The sequence below is a fragment of the Oncorhynchus gorbuscha genome, linkage group LG15 (assembly GCF_021184085.1).
Source record: "Oncorhynchus gorbuscha isolate QuinsamMale2020 ecotype Even-year linkage group LG15, OgorEven_v1.0, whole genome shotgun sequence".
NCBI lineage: Eukaryota > Metazoa > Chordata > Actinopteri > Salmoniformes > Salmonidae > Oncorhynchus > Oncorhynchus gorbuscha.
In genome coordinates, this window is record NC_060187.1 from 4,451,376 (window position 1) to 4,471,013 (window position 19,638).

Genomic DNA, 19,638 nt, shown 5'->3' on the forward strand with positions numbered 1-19,638 from the left:
AGAACAGTTAGTTAGTGAGGAGGAGAGACAGAACAGTTAGTTAGTGAGGAGAGACAACAGTTAGTTAGTGAGGAGAGACATAACAGTTAGTGAGGAGGAGAGACATAACAGTTAGTTAGTGAGGAGGAGAGACAGAACAATTAGCTAGTGAGGAGAGACAGAACAGTTAGTTAGTGAGCAGAGACAGAACATTTAGTTAGTGAGGAGAGACAGAACAGTTAGTTAGTAAGGAGAGACAGAACAGTTAGTTAGTGAGGAGAGACAGAACAGTTAGTTAGTGAGGAGGAGAGACAGAACAGTTAGTTAGTGAGGAGAGACAGAACAGTTAGTTAGTAAGGAGAGACAGAACAGTTAGTTAGTGAGGAGAGACAGAACAGTTAGTTAGTGAGGAGAGACAGAACAGTCAGTTAGTTATGAGAGACAGAACAGTTAGTTAGTGAGGAGGAGAGACAGAACAGTTAGTTAGTGAGGAGACAGAGAACAGTTAGTTAGTGAGGAGAGACAGAACAGTTAGTTAGTGAGGAGAGACATAACAGTTAGTTAGTGAGGAGAGACATAACAGTTAGTTAGTGAGTAGAGACATAACAGTTAGTTAGTGAGGAGGAGAGATTGATGAAAGAGGTTGATGTTGTCATGTTTTGTCATATATTGTCTTGTCATTATGCTTTCCCTTCTGTTCGTTTCCCCCTGCTGGTCTTATTAGGTTCGTTCCCTTTTTCTATCCCTCTCTCTCCCCCTCCCTCTCTCTCTTCTCTCTATCGTTCCGTTCCTGCTCCCAGCTGTTCCTATTCCCCTAATCAATCATTTAGTCTTCCCACACCTGTTCCCGATCCTTTTCCCTGATTAGAGTCCCTATTTCTCTCCTTGTTTTCCGTTCCTGCCCTGTCGGATCCTTATCTATTGTTCACCGTGCTGTGTTTGTGTATCGCCCTGTCGTGTCGTGTTTCCCTCAGATGCTGCGTGGTGAGCAGGTGTCTGAGTCTGCTAGGTTCAAGTGCCTTCCCGAGGCAACCTGCTGTTCAAGATCGAGTCTCCAGTCGGTTCTCGTCATTACGAGTGGAAGTTGTGTTTTTTGATTGTATTTTACTTTACTGGATTAAAGACTCTGTTTTCGCCAAGTCGCTTTTGGGTCCTCATTCACCTGCATAACAGAAGGATCCGACCAAGAATGGACCCAGCGACTATGGATTCTCTCTACTCTACTCTCGAGTTCCAGGGAGCGATGCTCGGCAGACACGAGCAGGAATTGTCTGCTGCTCGGCATGCCGTTGAGACCCTGGCCGCTCAGGTCTCCGACCTCTCAAGACAGTATCAGAGTCTTCGTCTCGTGTCACCAGCTACTTCCGGTTCTTCCGAGCCTCCGGAACCTAGGGTTAATAACCCACCTTGTTATTCTGGGCAGCCCACTGAGTGCCGCTCCTTTCTCACCCAGTGTGATATCGTGTTCTCTCTCCAACCCAACACATACTCAAGAGAGAGAGCTCGGATTGCCTACGTCATATCACTCCTTACTGGTCGGGCTCGGCAGTGGGGCACAGCTATCTGGGAGGCAAGCGCTGAGTGTACTAACAATTATCTGAACTTTAAAGAGGAGATGATAAGGGTTTTTGATCGCTCAGTTTTTGGGAAAGAAGCTTCCTGGTCCCTGTCTTCCCTATGTCAAGGTAATCGATCCATAACGGATTACTCAATAGAGTTTCGCACTCTTGCTGCCTCCAGTAACTGGAACGAGCAGGCGTTGCTCGCTCGTTTTCTGGAGGGACTCCACGCTAAGGTTAAGGATGAGATTCTCTCTCGGGAGGTTCCATCCAGCGTGGATTCTTTGATTGAACTCGCTATTCGCATTGAACGACGGGTAGATCTTCGTCACCGAGCTCATAGAAGAGAGCTCGCGTTAACTGTGTCTCCCCTCTCTCCGACACTACCGTCTTTCCCCACTGACTCAGGTGTTGAGCCCATGCAGCTGGGGGTATTCGCATCTCGACTAAGGAGAGGGAACGGAGAATCACCAACCGCCTCTGTCTCTATTGCGGTTCCGCTGGTCATTTTGTCATTTCATGTCCAGTTAAAGGCCAGAGCTCATCAGTAAGCGGAGGGCGACTGATAAGCGCTACTAGACGGTCCTCTCCGTCAAGTACATGTACTACTTTACCGGTCCATCTACGCTGGACCGGATCGGCAGCATCCTGCAGTGCATTAATAGACTCTGGGGCAGAGGGCTGTTTTATGGACGAAGCCTGGGCGCGGGAACATGACATTCCTCTCAGACAGTTAGGGAGCCCACGGTCATGTTTGCCTTGGATGGTAGTCCTCTCCCCAGTATATTATGTGAAACACTACCTTTAACCCTCACTGTATCTGGTAACCATAGTGAGACCATTTATTTTTTGATTTTTGTTCACCTTTTACACCTGTTGTTTTGGGTCATCCCTGGCTAGTGTGTCATAATCCTTCTTTTGATTGGTCTAGTGGTTCTGTCCTTTCCTGGAGCGTTTCTTGTCATGTGAAGTGTTTAATGTCTGCTATTTCTCCTGTTTGTTCTGTCCCCTCTTCTCAGGAGGAACCTGGTGATTTGACAGGAGTGCCGGAGGAATATCATGGTCTGCGCACGGTCTTCAGTCGGTCCAGAACCAACTCCCTTCCTCCTCACCGGTCGTATGATTGTTGTTCTGATCTCTTTAAGAAGCGTTTTGCATCCGCTCCTATCCTTGTTGCACCTGACGTCACTAAACAGTTTATTGTTGAGGTTGACGCGTCGGGGGTGGGCGTGGGAGCCATTCTGTCCCAGCGCTCCGATACTGACGATGGGGTCCACCCTTGTGCGTATTTTTCTGCTTCTGCTCCTGGTCTTGCTGGGTCTCAGTCTGTTCCTGCCATCGCATCTCTCCGGTTCTTGTTCCTGCCCTTGCTGTGTCTCAGTCTGTCCCTAGTTGTTACTCTCCTGGCCTGTTTGGTCCTGTTTGCTCTAAAGTTTTCAGTTCTCTACCCGTGTCTCATTTTTTTTTAGAGTAGTACCCTAGTTTCCCTTTTTTCGTTTTTCCGTTACGGTCCTGAGGAGAGGAGTTGGGTTCTTTCTCGGGACGTGCTGGACCGTTTGATCTATGATTTCCTCCGTTGCCGCCAGTGTTCCTCCTCGAGAGCGCCAGGAGGCGCTCGGTGAGTGGGGGGTACTGTCATGTTTTGTCATATATTGTCTTGTCATTATGCTTTCCTTCTGTTCGTTTCCCCTGCTGGTCTTATTAGGTTCGTTCCCTTTTTCTATCCCTCTCTCTCCCCTCCCTCTCTCTCTTCTCTCTATCGTTCCGTTCCTGCTCCCAGCTGTTCCTATTCCCCTAATCAATCATTTAGTCTTCCCACACCTGTTCCCGATCCTTTTCCCTGATTAGAGTCCCTATTTCTCTCCTTGTTTTCCGTTCCTGCCCTGTCGGATCCTTATCTATTGTTCACCGTGCTGTGTTTGTGTATCGCCCTGTCGTGTCGTGTTTCCCTCAGATGCTGCGTGGTGAGCAGGTGTCTGAGTCTGCTAGGTTCAAGTGCCTTCCCGAGGCAACCTGCTGTTCAAGATCGAGTCTCCAGTCGGTTCTCGTCATTACGAGTGGAAGTTGTGTTTTTTGATTGTATTTTACTTTACTGGATTAAAGACTCTGTTTTCGCCAAGTCGCTTTTGGGTCCTCATTCACCTGCATAACAGATGTTAGTATCATTCAACATTCTTCTCTCAGAGACAGAACAGTTAGTTAGTGAGGAGGAGAGACAGAACAGTTAGTTAGTGAGGAGAGACATAACAGTTAGTTAGTGAGGAGAGACAGAACAGTTAGTTAGTGAGGAGAGACAGAACAGTTAGTTAGTGAGGAGAGACAGAACAGTTAGTTAGTGAGGAGAGACAGAACAGTTAGTTAGTGAGGAGAGACAGAACAGTTAGTTAGTGAGGAGGAGAGACAGAACAGTTAGTTAGTGAGTAGAGACAGAACAGTTAGTTAGTGAGGAGAGACAGAACAGTTAGTTAGTGAGGAGAGACAGAACAGTTAGTTAGTGAGGAGGAGAGACAGAACAGTTAGTTAGTGAGGAGAGACAGAACAGTTAGTTAGTGAGGAGGAGAGACAGAACAGTTAGTTAGTGAGGAGAGACAGAACAGTTAGTTAGTGAGGAGGAGAGACAGAACAGTTAGTTAGTGAGTAGAGACAGAACAGTTAGTTAGTGAGGAGAGACAGAACAGTTAGTTAGTGAGGAGAGACAGAACAGTTAGTTAGTGAGGAGGAGAGACAGAACAGTTAGTTAGTGAGGAGAGACAGAACAGTTAGTTAGTGAGGAGGAGAGACAGAACAGTTAGTTAGTGAGGAGAGACAGAACAGTTAGTTAGTGAGGAGGAGAGACAGAACAGTTAGTTAGTGAGTAGAGACAGAACAGTTAGTTAGTGAGGAGAGACAGAACAGTTAGTTAGTGAGGAGAGACAGAACATTTAGTTAGTGAGGAGAGACAGAACAGTTAGTTAGTAAGGAGAGACAGAACAGTTAGTTAGTGAGGAGAGACAGAACAGTTAGTTAGTGAGGAGAGACAACAGTTAGTTAGTGAGGAGGAGAGACAGAACAGTTAGTTAGTGAGGAGAGACAGAACAGTTAGTTAGTGAGGAGGAGAGACAGAACAGTTAGTTAGTGAGGAGAGACAGAACAGTTAGTTAGTGAGGAGAGACAGAACAGTTAGTTAGTGAGGAGAGACAACAGTTAGTTAGTGAGGAGAGACATAACAGTTAGTGAGGAGGAGAGACAGAACAGTTAGTTAGTGAGGAGAGACAGAACAGTTAGTTAGTGAAGAGAGAGAGAACAGTTAGTTAGTGAGGAGAGACAGAACAGTTAGTTAGTGAGGAGAGACAGAACAGTTAGTTAGTGAGAAGAGACAGAACAGTTAGTTAGTAAGGAGAGACAGAACAGTTAGTTAGTGAGGAGAGACAGAACAGTTAGTTAGTGAGCAGAGACAGAACATTTAGTTAGTGAGGAGAGACAGAACAGTTAGTTAGTGAGGAGAGACAGAACAGTTAGTTAGTAAGGAGAGACAGAACAGTTAGTTAGTGAGGAGAGACAGAACAGTTAGTTAGTGAGCAGAGACAGAACATTTAGTTAGTGAGGAGAGACAGAACAGTTAGTTAGTGAGCAGAGACAGAACATTTAGTTAGTGAGGAGAGACAGAACAGTTAGTTAGTAAGGAGAGACAGAACAGTTAGTTAGTGAGGAGAGACAGAACAGTTAGTTAGTAAGGAGAGACAGAACAGTTAGTTAGTGAGGAGAGACAGAACAGTTAGTTAGTGAGCAGAGACAGAACAGAACATTTAGTTAGTGAGGAGAGACAGAACAGTTAGTTAGTGAGCAGAGACAGAACATTTAGTTAGTGAGGAGAGACAGAACAGTTAGTTAGTAAGGAGAGACAGAACAGTTAGTTAGTGAGGAGAGACAGAACAGTTAGTTAGTGAGGAGAGACAGAACAGTTAGTTAGTGAGGAGAGACAACAGTTAGTTAGTGAGGAGAGACAACAGTTAGTTAGTGAGGAGAGACAGAACAGTTAGTTAGTGAGGAGAGACAGAACAGTTAGTTAGTGAGGAGGAGAGACAGAACAGTTAGTTAGTGAGGAGAGACAGAACAGTTAGTTAGTGAGGAGAGACAGAACAGTTAGTTAGTGAGGAGAGACAGAACAGTTAGTTAGTGAGGAGAGACAACAGTTAGTTAGTGAGGAGAGACAACAGTTAGTTAGTGAGGAGAGACAGAACAGTTAGTTAGTGAGGAGAGACAGAACAGTTAGTTAGTGAGGAGGAGAGACAGAACAGTTAGTTAGTGAGGAGAGACAGAACAGTCAGTTAGTTATGAGAGACAGAACAGTTAGTTAGTGAGGAGAGAGAACAGTTAGTTAGTGAGGAGAGACAGAACAGTTAGTTAGTGAGGAGAGACATAACAGTTAGTTAGTGAGTAGAGACATAACAGTTAGTTAGTGAGGAGGAGAGATTGATGAAAGAGGTTGATGTTAGTATCATACAACATTCTTCTCTCAGAACTATTTTCCCTTTAGAAAATGCCCTATCAAATCCAAATGAATTGCATTTTTAACACACTTTACAGAATGGAAATAATGTATAATAGTAATTATTAATAAATGTCCCTCCTCGATCTTACCTGAGTGGTTGCAGCCACCCACCTCCACCTGGGCATTGTCGATCCGGAACACCCATCTCCCGGGGCGACCTACGTTGGTGGTTCCCTCCACATCCACCATGTCATCAGTACGAGACCCCGGGATGTTGAAGTAGCGTTTCCCGTCGCCAGCGTTAAAACCTGCCTATCAGGAGAGACACAGTTTAGAGTGACTGTGAGGAGACCACACTTGATCCGTGTCCCAAATGGTACCCTACACTCATTGCTGTCCACCAGTTTTAACCAGGGCCCATAAGATTACGGGTAAGTTCTTGATGGCTAGCCAATCGCATGTTGTCTGATAATTTTAATTCCATCTGAAAAGGAAATCTCTCTCAAATCTCCCAGTTCCCCAAGAGGCCCAAAAATCCTTGTTTAGAGTTTAAGATCAAATCAAATTAAATCAAATTAAATCGAAGCGCATGAGCCGAATACAGCTGAATACAACTTTACTTGATTTATATATTTATGTATTTATTTATTTATATATTTATATATTTATTTATTTATTTCTATATTTATTTATATATTTATATATATTTATTTATTTATTTATATATTTATTTATGTATTTATATATTTATTTATTTATTTATTTATTTCTATATTTATTTATATATTTCTATATTTATTTATTTATTTATTTATATATTTATGTATTTATTATTTATTTAATTATATATTTATTTATTTATTTATATAGTTATGTATTTATTTATTTATTTATATATTTATTTATTTATTTATTTATTTATTTATTTATTTATATATTTATTTATTTATTTATTTATATATTTATGTATTTATTTATTTATTTATTTATTTATATATATTTATATTTTTTACTTTACTTCTCAACAATGCAGAGTTTAAAGATAAAACATCAAATAAACTCAGCAAAAAAAGAAACGTCCCTTCTTCAGTTCCCAGTCTTTCAAAGATGACTCGTAAAAATCCAAATAACTTCACAGATCTTCATTGTAAAGGGTTTAAAAACTGTCTCATGCTTGTTCAATGAACCATAAACAATTAATGAACATGCACCTGTGGAACGGTCGTTAAAGACACTAACAGCTTACAGACGGTAGTTAACTAAGGTCACAGTTATGAAAACTTAGGACACTAAAGAGACCTTTCTACTGATTAACCTAAGGAAAGATGCCCAGGGTCATGCATATTGAGCACGTCTGGGACCTGTTGGATCGGAGGGTGAGGGCTAGGGCCATTCCCCCCAGGAATGCTCGGGAACTTGCAAGTGCCTTGGTGGAAGAGTGGGGTAACATCTCATAGCAAGAACTGGCACATCTGGTGCAGTCCATGAGGAGGAGATACACTGCAGTACTTAATGCAGCTGGTGGCCACACCAGATACTGACTGTTACTTTTGATTTTAACCCCCCCACACCTTTGTTCTGGGACACATTATTCCATTTCATGTCTGTGGAACTTGTTCAGTTTATGTCTCAGTTGCTGATTCTTGTTATGTTGAAACAAATGTTTACACGTTAAGTTTGCTGAAAATAAACGCAGTTGACAGTGAGAGGATATTTATTTTTTGCTGAGTTTAGTAACACAAGAATGGTGTGCCAGATCAATGTGGAGCTATATACAGGAAGTACCAGATCAATGTGGAGCTTTATACAGGGAGTACCAGTACCAGATCAATGTGGAGCTATATACAGGGAGTGCAGATCAATGTGGAGCTATATACAGGGAGTACCAGATCAATGTGGAGCTATATACAGGGAGTACCAGATCAATGTGGAGTTATATACAGGGAGTACCAGATCAATGTGGAGCTATATACAGGGAGTACCAGTACCAGATCAATGTGGAGCTATATACAGGGAGTACCAGTACCAGATCAATGTGGAGCTATATACAGGGAGTACCAGTACCAGATCAATGTGGAGCTATATACAGGAAGTACCAGATCAATGTGGAGTTATATACATGGAGTACCAGATCAATGTGGAGCTATATACAGGAAGTACCAGATCAATGTGGAGTTATATACAGGGAGTACCAGATCAATGTGGAGCTATATACAGGGAGTACCAGATCAATGTGGAGCTATATACAGGGAGTACCAGTACCAGATCAATGTGGAGCTATATACAGGAAGTACCAGATCAATGTGGAGTTATATACATGGAGTACCAGATCAATGTGGAGCTATATACAGGAAGTACCAGTACCAGATCAATGTGGAGCTATATACAGGGAGTACCAGATCAATGTGGAGTTATATACAGGAAGTACCAGATCAATGTGGAGCTATATACAGGGAGTACCAGATCAATGTGGAGCTATATACAGGAAGTACCAGATCAATGTGGAGCTATATACAGGGAGTACCAGATCAATGTGCAGAGGTAGATATGTACATGAAGGTTCGGATAAAGTGACTAGGCATCAGGATAGATAATAATAAGGTATTTGAGGTAGATATGTACATGAAGGCAGGGTAAAGTGACTAGGCATCAGGATAGATAATAATAAGGTATTAGAGGTAGATATGTACATGAAGGCAGGGTAAAGAGACATCAGTATAGATAATAATAAGGTATTTGAGGTAGATATGTACATGAAGTCAGGTTAAAGTGACTAGACATCAGGATAGATAATAATAAGGTATTAGAGGTAGATATGTACATGAAGGCAGGGTAAAGTGACTAGGCATCAGGATAGATAATAATAAGGTATTTGAGGTAGATATGTACATGAAGGCAGGGTAAAGTGACTAGGCATCAGGATAGATAATAATAAGGTATTTGAGGTAGATATGTACATGAAGTCAGGTTAAAGTGACTAGACATCAGGATAGATAATAATAAGGTATTAGAGGTAGATATGTACATGAAGGCAGATAAAGTGACTAGGCATCAGGATAGATAATAATAAGGTATTGAGGTAGATATGTACATGAAGGCAGGGTAAAGTGACTAGGCATCAGGATAGATAATAATAAGGTATTAGAGGTAGATATGTACATGAAGGCAGGGTAACATGACTAGACATCAGGATAGATAATAATAAGGTATTAGAGGTAGATATGTACATGAAGGCAGGGTAAAGAGACATCAGGATAGATAATAATAAGGTATTAGAGGTAGATATGTACATGAAGGCAGGGTAAAGTGACATCAGGATAGATAATAATAAGGTATTAGAGGTAGATATGTACATGAAGGCAGGGTAAAGAGACATCAGGATAGATAATAATAAGGTATTAAAGTGACTAGAGACATCAGGATAGATAATAATAAGGTATTAGAGGTAGATATGTACATAAAGGCAGGGTAAAGAGACATCAGTATAGATAATAATAAGGTATTAGAGGTAGATATGTACATGAAGGCAGGGTAAAGTGACTAGGCATCAGGATAGATAATAATAAGGTATTAGAGGTAGATATGTACATGAAGGCAGGGTAAAGTGACTAAGCATCAGGATAGATAATAATAAGGTATTAGAGGTAGATATGTACATGAAGGCAGGGTAAAGTGACATCAGGATAGATAATAATAAGGTATTAGAGGTAGATATGTACATAAAGGCAGGGTAAAGAGACATCAGTATAGATAATAATAAGGTATTAGAGGTAGATATGTACATGAAGGCAGGGTAAAGTGACTAGACATCAGGATAGATAATAATAAGGTATTAGAGGTAGATATGTACATGTAAAGTGGCATCAGGATAGATAATAATAAGGTAAAGGTAGATATGTACATGAAGGCAGGGTAAAAGTGACATCAGGATAGATAATAATAAGGTATTAGAGGTAGATATGTACATGAAGGCAGGGTAAAGTGACTAGCATCAGGATAGATAATAATAAGGTATTAGAGGTAGATATGTACATGAAGGCAGGGTAAAGTGACTAGACATCAGGATAGATAATAATAAGGTATTAGAGGTAGATATGTACATGAAGGCAGGGTAAAGAGACATCAGGATAGATAATAATAAGGTATTAGAGGTAGATATGTACATGAAGGCAGGGTAAAGAGACATCAGGATAGATAATAATAAGGTATTAGAGGTAGATATGTACATGAAGGCAGGGTAAAGAGACATCAGGATAGATAATAATAAGGTATTAGAGGTAGATATGTACATGAAGGCAGGGTAAAGAGACATCAGGATAGATAATAATAAGGTATTAGAGGTAGATATGTACATGAAGGCAGGGTAAAGTGACTAGACATCAGGATAGATAATAATAAGGTATTAGAGGTAGATATGTACATGAAGGCAGGGTAAAGAGACTAGACATCAGGATAGATAATAATAAGGTATTAGAGGTAGATATGTACATGAAGGCAGGGTAAAGAGACTAGACATCAGGATAGATAATAATAAGGTATTAGAGGTAGATATGTACATGAAGGCAGGGTAAAGTGACTAGGCATCAGGATAGATAATAATAAGGTATTAGAGGTAGATATGTACATGAAGGCAGGGTAAAGTGACTAGGCATCAGGATAGATAATAATAAGGTATTAGAGGTAGATATGTACATGAAGGCAGGGTAAAGTGACTAGACATCAGGATAGATAATAATAAGGTATTAGAGGTAGATATGTACATGAAGGCAGGGTAACATGACTAGACATCAGGATAGATAATAATAAGGTATTAGAGGTAGATATGTACATGAAGGCATCAGGATAGATAATAATAAGGTATTAAAGATATGACTAGGCATCAGGATAGATAATAATAAGGTATTAGAGGTAGATATGTACATGAAGGCAGGGTAAAGTGACTAAGCATCAGGATAGATAATAATAAGGTATTAGAGGTAGATATGTACATGAAGGCAGGGTAAAGTGACTAAGCATCAGGATAGATAATAATAAGGTATTAGAGGTAGATATGTACATGAAGGCAGGGTAAAGTGACTAGACATCAGGATAGATAATAATAAGGTATTAGAGGTAGATATGTACATGAAGACATCAGGATAGATAATAATAAGGTATTAGAAGATATGTACATGAAGGCAGGGTAAAGTGACATCAGGATAGATAATAATAAGGTATTAGAGGTAGATATGTACATGAAGGCAGGGTAAAGTGACTAGGCATCAGGATAGATAATAATAAGGTATTAGAGGTAGATATGTACATGAAGGCAGGGTAAAGTGACTAGCATCAGGATAGATAATAATAAGGTATTAGAGGTAGATATGTACATGAAGGCAGGGTAAAGTGACTAGGCATCAGGATAGATAATAATAAGGTATTAGAGGTAGATATGTACATGAAGGCAGGGTAAAGAGACATCAGGATAGATAATAATAAGGTATTAGAGGTAGATATGTACATGAAGGCAGGGTAAAGTGACTAGACATCAGGATAGATAATAATAAGGTATTAGAGGTAGATAGATGAAGGCAGGGTGTGACATCAGGATAGATAATAATAAGGTATTAGAGGTAGATATGTACATGAAGGCAGGGTAAAGTGACATCAGGATAGATAATAATAAGGTATTAGAGGTAGATATGTACATGTAAAGAGACATCAGTATAGATAATAATAAGGTATTAGAGGTAGATATGTACATGAAGGCAGGGTAAAGAGACATCAGGATAGATAATAATAAGGTATTAGAGGTAGATATGTACATGAAGGCAGGGTAAAGTGACATCAGGATAGATAATAATAAGGTATTAGAGGTAGATATGGACATGAAGGCAGGGTAAAGAGACTAGGCATCAGGATAGATAATAATAAGGTATTAGAGGTAGATATGTACATGAAGGCAGGGTAAAGTGACATCAGGATAGATAATAATAAGGTATTAGAGGTAGATATGTACATGAAGGCAGGGTAAAGTGACATCAGGATAGATAATAATAAGGTATTAGAGGTAGATATGTACATAAAGGCAGGGTAAAGAGACATCAGTATAGATAATAATAAGGTATTAGAGGTAGATATGTACATGAAGGCAGGGTAAAGTGAGGCATCAGGATAGATAATAATAAGGTATTAGAGGTAGATATGTACATGAAGTCAGGGTAAAGACTAGACATCAGGATAGATAATAATAAGGTATTAGAGGTAGATATGTACATGAAGGCAGGGTAAAGTGACTAGGCATCATAAGGATAGATAGATATACATGAAGGCAGGGTAAAGTGACATCAGGATAGATAATAATAAGGTATTAGAGGTAGATATATACATGAAGGCAGGGTAAAGAGACATCAGGATAGATAATAATCAGAGTAAAATAAAGAACAGAATAGCAGCAGCATATTATGAGTGATAAAGTGTGTGTGTGTGTGTGTGTGTGTGTGTGTGTGTGTGTGTGTGTGTGTGTGTGTGTGTGTGTGTGTGTGTGTGTGTGTGTGTGTGTGTGTGTGTGTGTGTGTGTGTGTGTGTGTGTGTGTGTGTGTGTGTGTGTGTGCATGTGTGTGTGTAAACGTGTGTGGGTTTTGTGTGGGACCACCCTCTGTCATGTTGATGATATAGAGGACCTGGATGTCAGGGAGCTCGGACCCAGTGATGTACTGGGCTGTCCTCATCACCCTCTGTCGTGCTTTGTGGTCAAGGCGGAGGATCCGAGAGCCAAATCCTTTCATACTCCTGAGGGGGAAAAGAGGAGCTGCTGTTGCCCTCTTCATGACTGTGTGTGTGTGTGTGTGTGTGTGTGTGTGTGTGTGTGTGTGTGTGTGTGTGTGTGTGTGTGTGTGTGTGTGTGTGTGTGTGTGTGTGTGTGTGTGTGTGTGTGTGTGTGTGTGTGTGTGTGTGTGTGTTTGGACCATGTTAGGTCCTTAGTGATGTGGATGGAGCTTGAAGCTCTCAACCCGCTCCACAACAGCTCTGTCAATGTGGATGAGGGTGTGCTCTCCCCTCTGTCTCCTATAGTTCACAATCATCTCTCTCTCTCTCTCTCTCTCTCTCTCTCTCTCTCTCTCTCTCTCTCTCTCTCTCTATCATCAATTTGCACACAATACCACATAATTACAAAGCAAAAACTATTTTTAGAAATGTTTGAAAATGTATTACAAATAAAAAAACAGGAATATGCCATTTACATAAGTATTCAGACCCTTTACTCAGTACTTTGTTGAAATACTTTTGGCAGCGATTACAGTCTTGAGTCTTCTTGGGTATGAGGCTACAAGCTTGGCACCCCTGTATTTGGGGAGTTTCTCTCATTCTTCTCTGCTGTGGCTGGGCAACTCACGGACATTTAGAGACACGTCCCCGAAGCCACTCCAGCATTGTCTTGGCTGTGCGCTTAGGGTCGTTGTCCTGTTGGAAGGTGGACCTTCACCCCAGTCTGAGGTCCTGAGTGCTCTAGAGCAGTTTTTTTTAAGGATCTCTCTGTACTTTGCTCTGTTCATCTTTCCCTCTATCCTGACTAGTCTCCCAGGCCTGCCGTTGAAAAACATCCCCACCACATGATGCTGCCACCACCATGCTTCACTGTAGAGGTGGTGCCGGGTTTCCACCAGATGTGACGCTTGGCATTCAGGCCAAAGAGTTCAATCTTGGTTTCATCAGACCAGAGAATGTTGTTTCTCATGGTCTGGGAGTCCTTTAGGTTCCTTTTGGTAAAACCCAAGGGGGCTGTCATGTGCTTTTTACTGAGGTGTGGCTTCCGTCTGGCCACTCTACCATAAAGGCCTGATTGGTGGCGTGCTGCAGAGATGGTTGTCCTTCTGGAAGGTTCTCCCATCTCCACAGAGGAACTCTGGAGCTCTGTCCCTGACCAAGGCCATTCTCCCCCGATTGCTCAGTTTGGCCTGTCGGCCAGCTCTAGGAAGACTCTTGATGCTTCCAAACTTATTCCATCTAAGAATTTTGGAGGCTACTTTGTTAATGGGACCTTCAGTGCTGCAGAAATGTTTTGGTACCCTTCCCCAGATCTGTGCCTCGACACCATCCTGTCTCGGAGCTCTAAGGACAATTCCTTCAACCTCATGGCTTGGTTTTTCTTCTGACATGCACTGTCAACTCTGAGACCTTATATAGACATTTAAGTCATTTACATTTTACATTTAAGTCATTTAGCAGACGCTCTTATCCAGAGCGACTTACAAATTGGACAAGTGTGTGCCTTTCCAAATCATGTCCAAACAATTGCATTTGTCATTATGGGGTATTGTGATGTCATTATGGGGTATTGGGATGTCATTCATGGGGTATTGTGATGTCATTATGGGGTATTGTGATGTCATTATGGGGTATTGGGGTATTATGGGGTATTGTGGGGTATTGTGATGTCATTATGGGGTATTGTGATGTCATTCGTGGGGTATTGTGATGTCATTATGGGGTATTGTGATGTCATTCGTGGGGTATTGTGATGTCATTATGGGGTATTGTGATGTCATTATGGGGTATTGTGATGTCACTATGGGGTATTGTGATGTCATTATGGGGTATTGTGATGTCATTATGGGGTATTGTGATGTCATTATGGGGTATTGTGATGTCATTATGGGGTATTGTGATGTCATTCATGGTGTATTGTGATGTCATTATGGGGTATTGTGATGTCATTATGGGATATTGTGATGTCATTATGGGGTATTGTGATGTCATTCATAGGGTATTGTGATGTCATTATGGGGTATTGTGATGTCATTATGGGATATTGTGATGTCATTATGGGGTATTGTGATGTCATTATGGGATATTGTGATGTCATTATGGGGTATTGTGATGTCATTATGGGGTATTGTGATGTCATTCATGGGGTATTGTGATGTCATTATGGGGTATTGTGATGTCATTATGGGGTATTGTGATGTCAGTATGGGGTATTGTGATTTCATTATGGGATGGTATTGTGATGTCATTATGGGGTATTGTGATGTCATTATGGGGTATTGTGATGTCATTATGGGGTATTGTGATGTCATTATGGGATATTGTGATGTCATTATGGGGTATTGTGATGTCATTATGGGGTATTGTGATGTCATTATGGGATATTGTGTGTAGACTGATGAGAAAAAGAAACAATTGAATCCATTAGAAAAATAAGGCTATAACGTAACAACATTTGGAAAAAGGGAAGGGGTGTGAATACTTTCTGAATGTCGTGTTTCTTGGCCCAACCAAATCTCTTCTTCTTATGGGTGTCCTCTGAACAGTTGATGAACAGTTGATGTTGAGATGTGTCTGTTACTTGAACTCTCTGAAGCATTTATTTGGGCTGCAATTTCTGAGGCTGGTAAACTCTAATGAACTTATCCTCTGCAGCAGAGAGACAGATTCATCGTAGAGTTTGATGTTTTTTTGTGACTTCAAGTTCTTGAAATATTCCGTATCCAGTGACCTTCAGGTCTTAAAGTAATGATTTACTCGCGTTTCTTCTTGATTATTTGAGCTGTTCTTGCCATAATAAACATGGTCTTTTACCAAATAAGGGCTATCTTCTGTATCCCACCCCTACCTTGTCACAACACAACTAATTGGCTCAAACACATTAAGAAGGAAAGAAATTCCACAAATTAACTTTTAACAAGGCACACCTGTTAATTGAAATGCATTCCAGGTGACTACCTCGTGAAGCTGGTTGAGAGAATGCCAAGAGTGTGCAAAGCTGTCATCAAGACAAAGGGTGGCTACTTTGAAGAATCTAAAATCTAAAATATATTTTGATTTGTTTATCACTTTTTTGGTTACTACATGATTTCATAGTTTTGATGTCTTCCCTATTATTCTACATATGAATGAGACACGGTTTGTGAGGACATCTAGCTATGTGATCTTACCTATAATCATGGTTTGTGAGGACATCTCTGTGATCTTACCTATAACCACGGTTTGTGAGGACATCTCTGTGATCTTACCTATAACCACAGTTTGTGAGGACAACTCTGTGATCTTACCTATAACCACGGTTTGTGAGGACATCTCTGTGATCTTACCTATAACCACAGTTTGTGAGGACATCTCTGTGATGTTACCTATAACCACAGTTTGTGAGGACATCTCTGTGATGTTACCTATAACCACAGTTTGTGAGGGACCTCTCTGTGATGTTACCTATAACCACAGTTTGTGAGGACATCTCTGTGATCTTACCTATAACCACAGTTTGTGAGGACATCTCTGTGATGTTACCTATAACCACGGTTTGTGAGGGACCTCTCTGTGATCCTACCTAGAAACACGGTTTGTGAGGGACCTCTCCGTGATCCTACCTATAAACACGGTTTGTGAGGGACCTCTCTGTGATGTTACCTATAAACACGGTTTGTGAGGGACCTCTCCGTGATCATAACTAGAAACACGGTTTGTGAGGGACCTCTCCGTGATCATACCTAGAAACACGGTTTGTGAGGTACATCTCTGTGATCCTACCTATAAACACGGTTTGTGAGGGACATCTCCGTGATCCTACCTATAAACACGGTTTGTGAGGGACCTCTCCGTGATCCTACCTGTGCAGCGATGCCTCCTAGCCCTGCCAGGTCTCCTCCACTGCTGGCGTGCATGCCTGTGGTCCAGGTGATGTCATGATACTGGAAGATGGTGAAGGATACCTCTCCGTTGGTGATCAGTATGACCTGGAACGTATTCACCTGCACAGAGGACAACTGGTTACATACAGCATGTAGAATATTCCAAAAATTCATACGTCTCTTAAGAGTGTCCGCAAAATGGTAAACAAACGTAAGGTTAAAATTTTTAAAAGAAAGGGGTGTGAAGAAAGTGTTTTTCCTTCCTACTACTGCTTGGTTCTTACCGACCCAGGCTGGGTTACTGTAAAGCACTGTTGACACCAAATAAATACATTTTGATAGGTTGAGAATCCTAACCGGTGTGATGTCACTCCCTCCAAAGAAGGTGACTTTGTGCCACGTCGAGATGAGGATCCACGTCGCAGTGAACTCTGGGAACCCAGAGAAGTATCGTTTGACGTCTGCCGTGGCCCTCAGGAGGACAGACGGGTCTTTACTCTCCCGATAGAAGACCTGCCCCGCCCGCCTGTTGTCCACGTCAGCCCAGAACGCGGCCACAACCCTCCGGTCTCCGGCGATGGGAAAGGCCACTGGGGTGAACTGAGACACCTCTCTGAGGAACGAGACCAGGCCATTGTTGTTTACCTGTTTCGGAAGGAGAGGAGAAGGTTAGACACTAATCACGTTTCCATCCACATTTGTGTGATTCCAGTAAAGCCACAAACAATATATAAAAACAAAACCACCATGAGCTGTGATGGAAACAGGAAGTTTCAGAACTATTTTGACAAATGCTGACAAATATGTTTGATTGTTCGACATAGTGGGATCTTTTCAGTGTCTGTAAAATTAATTATACGAGAAATGGAGGTGTAAAACGCCTTTAATATCGATGTTAATTTGGAGTCACGTGATGATATATTGTGTGGTCTAACCCACTACGAGCCGGGAAAGCATACAGTGTATTAGGCTACAGATTAAATACATTATGATTATGAACTTTACAAGGTGGTGAAAGTGGAAGGTTGATGCTTGATGCTCCTTTCAAAATAAATATCCAGGGTTTTATTGAAATGTGAAATGATCATCGACGCTTGTCTGCCATTATGGCAAATAAAAAATAATAATGCCCTTTTATTCATGGGGAGGCAGGGTGGCCCAGTGATTAGAGTGTAGAGGAGGCAGGTAGCCTAGTGGTTAGAGTGTAGAGGAGGCAGGGTGGCCCAGTGGTTAGAGTGTAGAGGAGGCAGGTAGCCTAGTGGTTAGAGTGTAGAGGAGGCAGGTAGCCTAGTGGTTAGAGTGTAGGGGAGGCAGGTAGCCTAGTGGTTAGTGTGTAGAGGGGGCAGGTAGCCTAGTGGTTAGAGTGTAGAGGAGGCAGGTAGCCTAGTGGTTAGAGTGTAGGGGAGGCAGGTAGCCTAGTGATTAGAGTGTAGAGGAGGCAGGTAGCCTAGTGGTTAGAGTGTAGAGGAGGCAGGTAGCCTAGTGTTTAGAGTGTAGAGGAGGCAGGTAGCCTAGTGGTTAGAGTGTAGAGGAGGCAGGTAGTCTAGTGGTTAGAGTGTAGAGGAGGCAGGTAGCCTAGTGATTAGAGTGTAGAGGAGGCAGGGTGGCCTAGTGATTAGAGTGTAGAGGAGGCAGGGTAGCCTAGTGGTTAGAGTGTAGAAGAGGCAGGGTAGCCTAGTGGTTAGAGTGTAGAGGCGGCAGGGTAGCCTAGTGGTTAGTGTGTAGAGGAGGCAGTGTAGCCTAGTGGTTAGAGTGTAGAGATGGCAGGTAGCCTAGTGATTAGAGTGTAGAGGAGGCAGGGTAGCCTAGTGGTTAGAGTGTAGAGGAGGCAGGGTAGCCTAGTGGTTAGAGTGTAGAGATGGCAGGTAGCCTAGTGATTAGAGTGTAGAGGAGGCAGGGTAGCCTAGTGGTTAGAGTGTAGAGGAGGCAGGGTAGCCTAGTGATTAGAGTGTAGAGGAGGCAGGGTGGCCTAGTGATTAGAGTGTAGAGGAGGCAGGGTAGCCTAGTGGTTAGTGTAGAGGAGGCAGGGTAGCCTAGTGGTTAGAGTGTAGAGGCGGCAGGGTAGCCTAGTGGTTAGTGTGTAGAGGAGGCAGTGTAGCCTAGTGGTTAGAGTGTAGAGGGGGCAGGTAGCCTAGTGGTTAGAGTGTAGAGGAGGCAGGGTAGCCTAGTGGTTAGAGTGTTGGACTAGTAACCGGAACGTTGCAAGTTCAAATCCCCGAGCTGACATGGTACAAATCTGCCGTTCTGCCCCTGAACAAGCAGTTAACCCACTGTTCCTAGGCTGTCATTGAAAATAAGAATTTGTTCTTAACTTACTTTCCTATTTAAATAAAGGTAAAAATAATACTAAAAATAATAAAATGCGAGCTGTTGGCTAGAGGGTGCTACCAGAGTGGACTCACTATTACAACACAAACAGTTGTTTGAGAGAAACCTTAGTAGAGTTGGAAATGGAAATGGAACTTAACCGCAAGTCATTTCTATGTGCACGACGTCATCACGTATAGCGTTTTATCTATTTTTATTTATTTTATTTCTCCTTTATTTAACCAGGTAGGGAAGTTAAATTTACAATTGCGACCTGGTCAAGATAACACATGGATTAAAGCAAACAGTAAAACAAACATACAGTCAATAATACAGTTGAAACAAGTCTATATACGATGTGAGCAAATGAGGTGAGATAAGGGAGGTAAAGGCAAAAAAGGCCATGGTGGCAAAGTAAATACAATATAGCAAGTAAAACACTGGAATGGTAGATTTGCAGTGGAAGAATGTGCAAAGTGGGTGTTGCTATGGTGACCAGAGAGATATACCTGCTGGAGCGGTGCTACAGGTGGGTGTTGCTATGGTGACCAGAGAGATATACCTGCTGGAGCGCGTGCTACAGGTGGGTGTTGCTATGGTGACCAGAGAGATATACCTGCTGGAGCGCGTGCTACAGGTGGGTGTTGCTATGGTGACCAGAGAGATATACCTGCTGGAGCGCGTGCTACAGGTGGGTGTTGCTATGGTGACC

The 19,638-nt window shown here is 41.9% G+C and overlaps 1 protein-coding gene across 1 annotated transcript in view; it reads right to left on the minus strand.

The window, feature by feature from the left end:
• Positions 1 to 19,638, minus strand: part of LOC123996450 (sushi, nidogen and EGF-like domain-containing protein 1) — a 157,517-nt gene that overhangs the window by 96,027 nt on the left and 41,852 nt on the right. The window contains exons 2-4 of the mRNA XM_046299819.1: positions 16,977 to 17,264; positions 16,599 to 16,739; positions 6,159 to 6,321 (exon numbers count right to left, since the gene is read on the minus strand). Of these exons, the coding sequence (XP_046155775.1) occupies positions 6,159 to 6,321; positions 16,599 to 16,739; positions 16,977 to 17,264 (592 nt within the window). The remainder of the gene's footprint in view (positions 1 to 6,158; positions 6,322 to 16,598; positions 16,740 to 16,976; positions 17,265 to 19,638) is intronic.